At 42.6% G+C, this 13900-nt stretch overlaps 1 protein-coding gene across 2 annotated transcripts in view; it reads left to right on the top strand.

The window, feature by feature from the left end:
* kcnab1a (potassium voltage-gated channel subfamily A regulatory beta subunit 1a) overlaps window positions 1-13900 on the top strand; it is a gene marked incomplete at its 5' end in the record, with an annotated part of 48289 nt that overhangs the window by 20495 nt on the left and 13894 nt on the right. For both annotated transcript variants that reach the window (XM_079732323.1, XM_079732322.1), the window contains one exon: window positions 7199-7242. In XM_079732323.1, coding sequence (XP_079588449.1) covers window positions 7199-7242 — 44 coding nt within the window. The remainder of the gene's footprint in view (window positions 1-7198; window positions 7243-13900) is intronic.

Here is a 13900-nt window from a genome sequence, read left to right as displayed (position 1 = left end):
TCATTCAAACTTACACACAAACACACACATGCAGCCTCATTCGAAGAGTTAGTTGAATGGAAATTAATATTTTACATACACACTGAGTGTGTGCACGGCCATGGACCCTCACCACCCATTTCATCGTTCACATAGTCACACACACACACACACACACACACACACACACACACACACACACACACACACACACACACACACACACACACACACACACACACACACACACACACACACCAGGCCACACATTCTTGCTCCAAACTCTTTACCGTTTATAATCGCTTAGCAGTGTTTTCCAATTTAAAAGACAGATTCCATTTAAAAAATATTGTCTTGGAGTGCTCTGTCTATTGGCACCGACCAGGGTGTGATGGAGCCTGGCTGGCTGCTTTTACACCACAAGACAGGTTATGGGTTCTGGCCGTGTTCTCCTCCTGCAGGACTCTAATGCAGTCTTGTACGAGCCTTCGCCTCTGCTGGCTTTGATGGATGTGGAATATCCTTGCCTGGTACAGTCCCATTTTGGCTCAGAGATGTACCGCTGCCGTTTACAACCCATTGAGGGGTAAATGTAACACACAGTCACATGTGTGCGACTGTGTAACACTATGCATGTTAGACATGCATGCATGGAGAGAATTCACACAGCCACACCCTTTGAATAAATAGTTCAGTGTGAGGTCATATTGTGTTATAGGCATGGCATCAAATCGGGGTTACATAAGCGTTTTGACGAGTGCTTTGTGCAAGGTTTTATGTTTGTTCGTATATTATAAACCAGCCTTTCGCCAAACACACACACTTTTTAATCAAGTTTGAATTATTGTTTTTTTTCTATTTCTAATTGGATGATCATTAATCATCATCAACGACCTCAATTCCAGTTGAACAATCCTCCCTCCTTGATCGTGTTTTCCCCCCGGCTAGAATCGCTTCACATTGCGTTTCTCTCTCCCTGCTCATCATCCTCTTGTATTTGTCACTCACTCCGTCAGCCTTGAGTGATGTTACGAATGGCTCCTAATGGACTTTTTTTTGTTGTTTAGCAACCGAGAGACGCTTTTGTTTGCTTTCCACTTGATTTGGAAACCTTCGTATTTAAATGTAGGCCTATTCTTTGAGCAAATCTAGCTATTATTGGATTCTCTATTTGATTCTGAAAGCTGGAGGTGCTTCGAAGGTTGCTTAAATCAAAGCATATACCATTAGCAGATACTTCTTCATATTAATGTTTCCTTGAATGCTTCTCTTCTAAGGTTATACCCCAAATTGTGTCTACAGCCCTGATCTATGTGAGCGCATGAGGCTGAAGCACACTTCCACGTTGCTTTCACAGGTAACCTTTTTGCTACTTACGGTATGAAAAGAAGCAGCAGCATGAGGGTTGGATATGTGTACAAAAAGTGATCGGAATTCGTCTTTGGACAGGTTTTAAACCCTTATTTTAATGCATGGAGCATGATGGACTGAGTGAGAGAAAGAAAGGGGGAAGCTTGGAGGAAAAAATACTAATTGAACCTATAAAACTTGATATGAGGAGAATGCAAATTAATATAAACAGACTGTGTCTGTGTGTGTGTTTGTGTGTTTGCAATGTTTGATTGACTGACAGGGAGAATGAAGACGATGGAGAGAGAGAGACAAAGAGAGAGAGGGAGGGAGAGAGAGAGAGCGAGAGAGAGAGAGAGAGATTGAGAATGATACGCAGGCAAGACTGGTGAGGTAATTGTTCCACAGAGGTGAGGAACGACGGCAAAGGTGAATCCAAGAGAGATGGCGGGAGAGAGAAAGCGTGAGGGAGAGACTGTGAGAGAGAGACAGAGAGAGACAGCGTGAGGGAGAGACTGTGAGAGAGAGACAGCAGGGAGAGACAGAGAGAGACAGCATGAGGGAGAGACTGTGAGAGAGAGACAGCAGGGAGAGACATTGAGAGACCCAGACAACAAGAGAGGGATACGGTTAGAGAAAAAAAGATACCAGATACAACAGAGTGAAAGACAGACAGAGTGAGAAGAGACAGAAGGAGAGAGAAAAAACAGAATAGACACAAAGAGAGAGAGAGAGAGGGAGAGAGAGAGAGAGAGAGAGAGAGGGGGACAGAGTGTGAGAGAGGCAACTAGAAAGATACAGAGTGAGAGAGAGACAGAGTTAGAGAAAAACAGAGTTAGAGAGAGACAACACAAGACAGATGCAGAGTGCTTTATTACAGATTAATGGATGAAGGAATCAATTAAAGAAGAGAAGTCAGAGAAAGAGCAAGGTTAGAGGAAGTTATTTGTATAGTGAGACTTTCTTCACTGTGCAACGATTTTCTTCAGCTTCTTCCCCAACTGATTGTTGACACCAAAATTGCCATGGGAAATGCAAATACACCATCATTCCTGTATCACATGACAGTTCCTGAAGGAGAATCAAGTACAATTGTCCTTCACCGAAATCCTGATGTATGCAAGTGTGTATGTGTGTTTTTTTTCTTTACTTTTGAATATTTATGCATTGGTTCTTGTTTGCATACTTGCATATCAAATGCATGGTTTTTAGAACAGATGGGAAGAGAAAAAAAACAAGGAGGAATCAAAAGATCATTTCGATATGATGACAGCGTTAATATCTCTGAGGCTTAACGAGCAGTGACTTAACGAGCAGGTTCTCTGGTCTACTGTCTTGTCTACAGAACCCCGATTGGAAAACAAGCTGATAAACAGCCAAGGCTCACAGCTTGAGATGCAGAGCACGGGTGTAACCTACATTCAGCTATGTGGGCCAGCACTCCATGCTGCCATAGTAATAGGGTGGTGCACGTGATGGGACAGTAGTGAATGCATATCAGCAGTATGTAAAAAGATGAATGGAATCTTCCTAATGGAGGGAGAGAGAGAGAGAGGGAGAGGGGGGAGAGAGAGGGGGAAAGAGCGCGAGGGAGAGGGGGAGAAGAGAGAGAGAGAGGGAGAGGGGGGATAGAGAGGGGGAGAGAAGGGAAGAGAGAGAGAGAGGATGAGCGAGAGAGAGGGAGAGAAAAAGAGAAGGGAAGAGAGAGAGAGACAGGGAGAGGGGGAGACAGAGAGGGGGAGAAAGAGAGGGAGAGAGAGAGAGAGAGAGAGGGAGAGGGAGAGGGAAAGGGAGCGAGAGCGAGACAGGCTGCTTTACCGGTGTGGGGGATTTGATGGCTAATGAAAGGCAGAGAAAACATAATTCTGAGGGTTTTTAGAAGGAGAGGAGATAACAAGACGACCTGGGAGCGAGGCAGACAGTCAGAAACAGCTGAGAACAGATAGACAGATGATTGCAGGCAGAAGGAGGTAGAGGGTTATTCCAAAACAGCACCTGGGGTATTAGAGGACGTTGTGTCTGTCTATCAGCGAGGCGACAGAGACATGTTTGTAAAGAAATAAATAGCGTAGTTGATAGGGGAAGCTCGTTATTGGAGATCCGTTTCCAGCATCTATTTCAATGAATATTTGATTGGGGTGGGTGTGTGTGTGTGTGTGTGTGTGTGTGTGTGTGTGTGTGTGTACGCACAGCAGGGATATAGATTTGTTTATAAGTGTGCCTATAAGGATTTGAATAGCTTGTGGGGGTTTTGATGGATTTGAAATGAGGGGGAGATGGCTTTGTAAGTTAATCTCCCAGGCAGGGAAAATATCAACAATCTCCTTCCCTTTACGCCGACCCCTTCATCTTATGATCTCTGCTCTCATTCCCGCAAACTGCTCGCACTTTGCTGCTCTGAAGGCTGCATGAGGGGAGACATTAGGAAAGAATTACCGGGACAGGAAATCTTGTTTGCACCTCCTGTGTGTGCTTGTGTGCTTGTATTTGTGTGTGTGTGTGTGTGTGTGTGTGTGTCTGTGTGTGTGTGTGTGTGTGTGTGTGTGTGTGTTTCTATGTGTGTTTCTGTGAGTGTGTGATTGTGAAAGTAAGCAAAAAAAAAAGTATGACAACGATGTCATATTTTAAGTTTGACGTTGCACTATATGTGAACAAGGTGTGTGTTTCTGTGTGTGTGTATGTTTGTGTGTGTGTTTCTGTGTTTGTTTCTCTGTGGTGTGTGTGTGTATGCGTTGAAGGAATTTTGCCTGAAATTAGAACATGATTTGATAGCTGTTGACATTCCTTTTATCTATATCCCTTTTATAAAGGGGCTAAAAACCGCAAGGTTGGTGTATTTTCTGCTTACGAGGCATTGACATTTGCTTTACACTAAAGTAATAGATGCCAAACTCCCAGGAGCAATTCCCCATCACCAACTTCCATCAGAAACACAAAATACATTGGTCCCAAATGTCGGTTTGGTGATTTATCTCTGTGCTTGACTCAGACTCTGTGTCAGCAAAGCCTCTCTAATGTCTCCTCTGTTTAGCTCTTGAAATTGAGCCCATCTGTATAACTGTCTCTCATTGGACCCCCCGCGGCCACTGGGTGACGACGTCATTAATCGCCGGTGGAGCTTGTCTGACTCGGCACTTTCTCAGCCCGTGTTCTAAATTATACAGAATGTCCTGAATATGTTCCTTCTTGGACCCAGTTAGTCTGTTGTGTTCCCTGTTTAGTAAAATTGAATTTGAATTAATCTTGTTGATATCAGCCTCTTGAAATGTAGATGAGGGACAGTGAAAACCCAAAACCCTCAGATAGGTACTACTAATGGGCTGTACAAGAACGATCAATAAGTCATAATATAGTACTTCAAATAACTATAGGTAACCACAGATACACTGTGAATAACTAATACGTATGTTTCAACCATAGCCCCATAAGGTGAAACAGGACAATCTCAAAGACACCAGGGTATGCGTTGATTCCTGTTGATTTCGGAACACTGTGATTTCGGACAAAGCGCCTGATTACCGTGTCGTAGCTTGGCCATCCGGTGGTGTTTATTGCAATTATTTCACAGGTCAGAGAGAAGCTCAGATAGATTTTCTGGATGTGGAATGGTTATTATGGCCAATTAGCCGTTGTGATTTTGACGGACACTAAATATGGTGTGGGTAAAGCAGAATGGGTCCTGAAAAGCGTGGCCTAGATGTGATGACAGCTGTGACTGATGTTCTGAAAATCAATGCACAAAGCGGGATTTATATCCGTGTGTGTGTGTGTGTGTGTGTGTGTGTGTGTGTGTGTGTTTGTGTGTGTGTGTGTGTGTGTGTGTGTGTGTCTGTTTGTGTCTTACATGGAAAATTCGATCATATGTCCAAAAACTATATAATTATGAATCCATGAATGCCCATTCATAATGGGAATCACTTAGGTGCAGTGATGTCAGAGCTGGTCTTCCTCCGGAGCATGAACACATGCATAATGTACGGAGGTGAAACATTGTACACATTGTATTTCTTCCTCTATAGTAGTAGAACATACTAATATAATTAGTATTATATATTATTAATATAAAAATAATAATCGCAACATAGATATATCTTTCACCAGCAGGCTTCCTTTAAAATTAAGTGTGTGTGTGTGTTTGTGTGCGTCAATCCCCTGTCAGTCCACTGTACAGCCTCCAAGAGATGCTGTCATAAGGGAACAATCTCTTGGCAGCCACCCTGGTTGGACATGACAGTGTTCTGTGGAAACTCATCCATGATTTAGATCAAACCCTATTTATTCTGTTAAGACATAAAGTGTATTCTCCTCATAATTGCAGATGACATCAAAAATCACTTGATGGACACTACCGTCATGGTAGGAACGGTTGGCCTGTCACAGTTTTCCCCTTTCCCCATTTATTGTACCGAGATTGTCAAGGTAAGCTATTTGGCGGTTTTGGAATAAGACTTTCACATCAAAAATAAATTATATTTTCGTTTCATCCGGTTAAAAAAACTATTTCCTGATGGTGATCTCAGACATGCATGATGTCCAACTTTTGAGAAAAACCAAAAATGTAAAACTGTGGAGAAGAATATAGATTGTAGAGGTATAGATTTAGAATGTACAGCAGGAAATCAAGCGTATACATTTCAACTATAGTACATTTATATTCTAGTGTCAGCAATCACCCATGTGCCACCGCCGGAGACGGATAAATAAAGGTAGACAGTGCAGACAGAACACCCTTTAATTGTTTTTAACAGCATCTGTGGTAATTGCTACAGGGCTAATGAGCCTATTAGGAAACCATTAGTTAAGGCCTGCACACACACACACACACACAAACACACACACACACACACACACACACACACACACACACACACACACAAAGACACACACACACACACACGAAGACACACTCACACACACACACATACACACACGCGTTAACACTGAAAAAATTATAATTAGTCAAGGACACCAAAAGAAACTAAGAGATAAATGTTCTCCAAAGTTTTCCTCTCTGAACTAACAGACACACACTCACATACAAACATAAAAACACATACATACATAAACACATACATACATATATACCCCTACTACTACCACTACCAACCTAGATAGCCATATTGAGTATAATAGATAGACATTATAAACAACCCATCCAATCTAAATATCTCTCGATATCTCACACACTCTGGGCGTCTCTCATACCCTGTCTTTCCGTGCCATGGCCCCCAAACTCTGGAATTCCCTTTCTCGATCCCTCCATGATTTTCCCTCCTTCCCTCTCTTTAAAGCTTATCTCAAGACCTCTCTGTTTCAAGAACACTTCTCCTCTTCCACCACTTCTCTTTGTGTGAGAAAGGCGCTTTACAAAATAAACATATTGTTATCCTTATTATACAGACGCACAGACACACAAACACACATACACACACACACACACACACACACACACGTTCAGTTTTCTTCCACATTACATTAACGGGAGCCAGATTGGCTTCCTTGAGACAGCAGTAAGTAGAGCAGATCCAGGTCTAGAGCCCTGGTAAACCGGCTGCGGCCCACCGGCTTGTTAACCACTCCCCAGCCCCCTGTTCTCACGTCACGCCCGTTATCCATCCATCAGTCACAGCCCCGGCGCAATCTCTCGGCCCAACTCGTGATTAATTGTCGGTGCTAGTCCTGTGTGTGCAGAATGCAATGTGTGTGTGTGTGTGTGTGCGTGTGTGTGTGTGTGTGCGTGTGTGTGTGTGTGTGTGTGTGTTGGTGTGTGTTTTGTGCGTGTGTTATGGCAGTGTACATGCATGCAGCTAGGACCAGAGCTGGTTTTGATGGACCTGTGGCTGATGTGATTCATTCTCTCTCCTTTCAGGAACCTCGGCAAGTCGGGACTCAGAGTGTCTTGCTTGGGATTGGGTGAGTCATTATCATTATGCTGGACTGCTGTAGTTCTTCACATACGTCTCACATACGTATGTATGCTATTTGAAACCTGGTGATGCATCAAAAGTAGCAATATTGTCTATGAGCTAGGCTGGGACAGGAAACCAATCAGGATAGTTTTGATAGCTTTTGTTTTTAATCGGTCTGTGTGTTTGTCTGTGTGTGTCTCTGTATGTGTGTGTGTGTGTGTGTGTGTGTGTGTGTGTCTGTGTGTGTGCGCGCAAGTGCACGTGTGCCTGTGTGTGGAGCAGAACAATTGACAATTAAACAATGGAGTCTCAATCCACAGTGTGCTGAGGCATCACCTTTGCGACAAAACTGAGTTATGAACAGCATAGGAAAAACAAACACAACACAAGATAAGAAAAATCAGTTAATAACCACAGTATATACCCATTCATATACGAATAAGTAGTGGTAGGGAGAGTTTAACCGTCCAAAGATAATGACATGAAGCGTGATGCAGTGTGTTTCTATGGCTACGGATATAGTCTATGTCATAGTTTTACATCCTATGGCTGAAACGTGTCTGTGCAGTAGAGTCATATTTCCAAGCTTGGACCCCCATCGCTACTCAGAGACCGCTTATGCACGTAAGAACGTGCAGCCTCCCAGAGCTGAGCTACATCAATCTTCTTTGCGGGGGCTTACTGGCAAGTCATTGCTGATTGGTCGAGCACGGAGCATGCCTCGTGCTTTGTTTGGTTTTCAGACAGACACAAAATATTTAATTGTAATTAACTGCTTTTCAGGGCTTGTGCTTGCACTTCAGTTCTGGGGATTTTGTTAGTCTTCATTTACCTGAAATTGCCGTTAATACTAGATAAACACACAGACCCAGAATCACACACACACACACACACACACGCACACACACACACACACACACACACACACACACACACACACACACACACACACACACACACACACACACACACACACACACACACACACACATAGCTAGCGCCAGTAGTTTTATCTTAATTCCCTGTCATGGACATAACACGTGAGAGAGAGCAGTCTCAGCTAGCAGTTTTCCAAGAGGTTAATGGGTTTTGAATGACATTTTAGTATCTATTTAAGAACATGATACAGATTTTACATTAACATAGACTACAACATTTTACTTTGTAAACTAAAAGTCGTTGGTATCATATTGGAGATGAATAATGCCTATGATAGATGAATGAGTGAATTGGTTAGAATAAATTACCTCTATGTGTTCTGTAATATGCACATTTTAGTTTCAAATGTAATTGTATTGCATGTATTCATGTAATATTAATTCAAACACATCGATGCTGTTTTAATGAATGACGGAAGAATACATGTCAGAAAGAATGTTAAAGCAGAAAGAGAGAGAGACTAATATATATATAATATATTAGCATTCTACACCAAACTCCAATAAAAAGTGCTGCTCCTCCCTTTCAGGATTGGAGAGAGAGAAAGATAGATGGAGGGAACATGAGGACCAAAGTGGTTAAGGGAAGAGGGACAATAAAAAGGAATGGGCAGGACACTCTTTCGCCCCTACATTGCTTCTCTTTGCTCTAGTGCTCTCTCTCTCTCTCTCTCTCTCTCTCTCTCTCTCTCTCTCTCTCTCTCTCTCTCTCTCTCTCTCTCTCTCTCTCTCTCTCACACAGACACACACACAGACACACACACAGACACGCATCTTAAGGGGAATCTCCCCTTAAGGATGGTGACCACATAAATGCATTCCTACTGTCAGTAAGGCTTTAGTAAGGCTGTAAATGCTTCATGAAGGGAGCTATATTGGCTACTGTTTCCAGGCTGCAGAATGGAGAACCCAATCCATCTATCCCATCTGCACACAAAGAGCCTTTAGCACACATATTATCTCACATAAATGATAACAGGTGCATCCACTTTAACACGACTGCTGTGTTTTATCTCCCTAAACATGTTACCAGTTGACAGTAGGGTAATTGTCTCTGGCTATAAAGATTTACTCTGGTTACCACCACACTTATTGCCTGCATAATAACGTGTGTGTGTGTGTGTTTGTGTGTGTGTGTGTGTGTATATGTAATTGTATGTGTGGGATTGTGTGTGTGTGTGTCTGTAATTGTTTGTGTGTGATTGTGTGTGTGTCTGTGTGTGTGTGTGTGTGTGTACGCGTGTATTCTAGTTTGTGTGTTTATGTGCCACTTGTTTAGCCGATAACAGAAGAACAATGCGAAAGCAGAACTGATTAATCAGCATCTATAGTCTAATTGGAGACCTCAGCACTTCCCAAACAAGACCTCTGTGCCACCCTTCTGACCCCGCCTCCATCTCCCCTCTTCTCCAATGACAACGACGCAGCTGTCTGGCAGGTGCCTGTTTTTTTTTGCTTCTTCCTCAATTCTTTTTGCTTTCGGCTCTTGCTGCAGCGATGCGGCATCGCCGGAGGCTTCGTACCCGAGAGGCACTGAAGCCAGAACGGAAAAAAACAGAGAGTAAAACCCAGCCAGGAACTATGACCGACGCACAACCTTCAGAGTTACAGTGCTTACAGCAAAAGACTGTTGCGAGGGAATGCCATTGTGTTCGGTAGCTGAGCCATGGTCCCCGGGAACGCTGCCTTCTTCCCTGACTCCTTTCTAAGCCTCTCATAAAACCCAACCTCTGTCCAGAGTAGTTGGGGACTGATTTAGTGTCGGTCTTCGCCGAGCGCTCTACGATCCCGGTCGTATGACCCACGATCGTTTTTTCGACTGCTTTCGGGTTTTCAGTTCCCGTCGTAGATCTGAGAGTGCCGAACTTCACTGAAAGGTTGTGTTACCAGACCGGATTGATGGCATCGTGTTTTGTTGAGGCGTTTTATTTGTCTGTGAAGGGAAACAGAAGATGGGCATTATGTGTTTGTGCGTGCGTGTCTGAGTGTGTGCACGTGCACTTGTCCGAGTATGTGTTTGTGCATCCGTGTCTGAGTGTATGTGTGCGGTTGTGTCTGAGTATGTGCACGCCTACATGTCTGAGTGTGTGTGTGTGTGTGTGTCTGTGTGTGTGTGTGTGTGTGTGTTTGGCTTACAGTGTGTTTGTGTGTGTGTATATGTGCGTGTGTGTGTTTGGCTTACATTGTGTTTGTGTTTGTGTATGTGTGTGTGTATGTCATGTAATTATCGACTATCCTTGCAGTAACCTCAGTCTCACGCCCACTGGTCTAACATCTCTAATCTCCCTGTCTCTGCTGCGGAGACCCGAACAGACCCTGGCATGCTAAACCCACCCTGTCACATCACGACACACAACACACCAGACAATAGGAGGCTAACCCTGGGAGTATTTTCTCTATTGTTCCAGGATCCATGTAATATCTACGTTGTTTAAAAAAGTCAACTTTAAGCTTGACGTTTTTTTTTTTTTATGGTAAAATGTGTGTTATGGTTGCATGAACGTGACCTACCTAGATAGGTACATATAAATCCATACTGATCCATGTGAACCTCTCAAATATCCAAAGTCTCCCCTGGAGCACGGCTCTGAAATGGAACTGAACAGCTTGAGATTTGAGGGCAATTAATCTAGGAAATGATGGGCCGCGCACTGAGGACGTACAACTAGGCTCCAGGGTGTCTAAGTGGAAGCACTTCTACAAATTACATTTTCATATGGGCCACTTATGTTCTTCTAGCAGTTTGAGCAGAGATAAAACATTTAGGGAAAACTAATTTTCAACAAAGACCTTTATTTATGTGGTAAATTACAGAAACGACAACACTTAAGTAGTAAAAGGATTCAAATATTTAAATAGAGACAAAACAAATGAATCCTGATCATTGCACAGATATTGTTGTATTTATCTGGGATCCAGCATTCCTGCTGTTCAACAGCAGGCCCTCTGGGGGGATACGAACACAGAGCCTGGGACGGAAACCCGGACTGGCAAGGGGTGGATGAACGCCTTGTTTCCTCTTTTGTCACGGAGATATTCTAGCGAATGAGACTCATTCATGTGAGTGGATGAAGCTTTCAGCAGGGGATTACAGTGGTCTGTCTTCATGGTGTTGATTTGAGAAATCATTTTTTTACTATTTACTACTGCTGGCCGATTTTTGTGTTGGCCAATTGCGAGCTTACAGATCCCTGTTTCCAGTAACATGATGTTTTCTTAATGAAAGTTTTCTTAATGAAAAAAACATTTCCACAGTAAATAGAGTATCTCGATAGCTGCAGGGGCTATAATATGTAATCTTGGTACCAAAATGAACATGTTTTTGGTACCAGAACACCTGTCCGATTGATGTGCACGTGAACGAATCAATGAATGAAAAAAGCTAAAACACAGCTTAAGTGAAAGATATAATTTCCGCCTGACATTTCATGTTTTAGTTTAAATACCACCTAGTGTATTATCAGTTGTGAGCGCAATAGCACAACATCAGATGAGTACCTGGGTCAATATCTGAAGCCAATAAAGTGAATAAGAGTGTAGATGGGTAGCTGAGGTAGGTTTAGGCGAAATCTCAAAATAAATCAATATATCAATTAGTAAAATTGACAATATAAACTTGATGAGACCCAAATAGGTAGATATCTTGAGTACCCATTGTACAATCTTGTCACTTGACAACTCTAGTTAAAGGTCAAGGCGTATGGAATTTAATGCACGGATGGCGAGGAAGAATTTGTGTTATTATTGAGAGCAATTTACCTTTTTCCTTTGAAACCCTTACTTAGCTACTATTCATTTATTGTAAACACCATGCATAGGTGGAGGTAACTTTGAAGGTAGTACATACTTTCTTTTGTAAAAGAACAAGTAATGTTTGTTCTTGATTATGCTTTGCCTCTAGTTCGGCGTCACAGAGTGATTTGGTCTAGACTGTTGGAATCAATGGAACCTCAGCTGTACATGTGTTATGAAAGCCATCACTCTTTTTGTTACATGCTTCTTATTTGGTTTGGGGTTAGAATTGCCTTTCGTTTAGCCAACAATGTAATCTTTCTGGGGATGTGTCAAATGACTGCTCTCTCACGTGTTTAAATGCCGTAATACGGATACCTTTGCCCGGATACTGGCCATTTCGGGATGAAGAGGTTTTATTATGCCATCAAACTTTATTATGTGTACTGAGTTGGAACGGATTGGTCTGATGCTGGACGTGGCTAATGTCCTTGTCTGTTTTCTGGAGGTCAAAGACATTTGGTTGATGTCTTTGGGGTAAAGAAGGCACAATTACCTGCTGTGGTGCATAGCAACATCAATAATCTTCTGCTGGCCAAAAAGTGCAGGTCACAGACTTGCAGATCACAGAGTTTAAATTCCAATCAATTCTCCAAAAAAAGTTTTTGTCCTTCTTTAATTTATATTCAAAGCCCGACCGTGGTGCTGGACACACACCGATACTCATGCACGCATGCATTCCCAATTGTGCACACAATCCAACATTCACACTTGATTGATGCACCCATACACACACTGTACACATCAATGCATACCAAAAAAGACAACATAATCAACACCCACATGCGACACACAAACATACAAAGCCATCCATACATTTAGGGACGTGTGTTGCTAATTGGCATCCACTATAAGCACTATGAGTCTTGCATTGGATAGCTGTTCTCAGTTTGTCTATGTACACTGTATCAGTCCCTATCAAATAAACCATAAATAAATACCTGGCCATATGTTTTCTGGTGCGGAATCACAGAGGTGTCAAAGAAAAACACAGGTGTCACTCGTAACACGCTAACAATGGGAATTGTCCTGCGATGACACCTCTGTGAAAAGGAAATTGTGTGTGACTGTGTACTGTGCCACCTTGCTGTACCAGGCTCTCAGTCAGCCAGGGGAAGTGAGGTGGGTTCCAGGTATTCTGCCCTCAAGGTATTCTGTTGGTCTAATCTGAGGAATTGTTGTTAAAGATTGTTTGTGAACACACAAGTTCATGAGTGCAGAAGGTTATGGTGCCGTAACCCATGTTGCATGGTTACCAATTATAATTGTACAATTAAATATATAAGTATGAAATACCATTTTATACTTTTGCTAGATAATTATGTAAAGTGTTTAATAAAGGTGTTTGCCAGCTTCCAAGTTTCCAAGGGTAGAGCAATGTTCCCATCTTTTTTATTTTTGAATTTTTGCTTGGCTTTTGATTGGCACACAGGTCCTCCTAAATAATTGGTGTTTTGCAAATCGTTTTCTTAAGAATGATTTTTCAGTCAGCTCCTAACCCAGTGCTTGCGCCAGAGACACGTCGATATAAAAAGTAGTTTCTGTTTGACAGCGCTACCGACTGTTCAGCAGACATCGGCTTCATGAGACGCCTTTCAAGCCACCGCCATGCCGAGATGCAGAACGCAGTAGGCGTTTCTCCTGGCTTAGCCTTTCTAAAGCTATCAGAATGGGTTGCAGAGCAATCGCATACACAGAGTTCAAACTCACACACAAAAAAACATGCACTTCAAAAACAGACGCACACACACACATCATCCACAGCAAAAAAAAATTAGAGACACACAACAGCAAAGCAAGCAAACATACACACACACGCAAACACATGACACCCACACTTTAGGGCCGTGTGTGTCACATGATCATAGAAGCACACGGGTACAAGTGTGCAGTGTGCCCACAGACTTGCACTATGAGGAGAAACACAATGTA

This window comes from Pollachius pollachius (assembly GCF_949987615.1).
Source record: "Pollachius pollachius genome assembly, chromosome: 3".
Classification (NCBI taxonomy): domain Eukaryota; kingdom Metazoa; phylum Chordata; class Actinopteri; order Gadiformes; family Gadidae; genus Pollachius; species Pollachius pollachius.
Note: the sequence above shows the minus strand (reverse complement) of the source record. Positions and strands in the feature narration are given on the sequence as shown.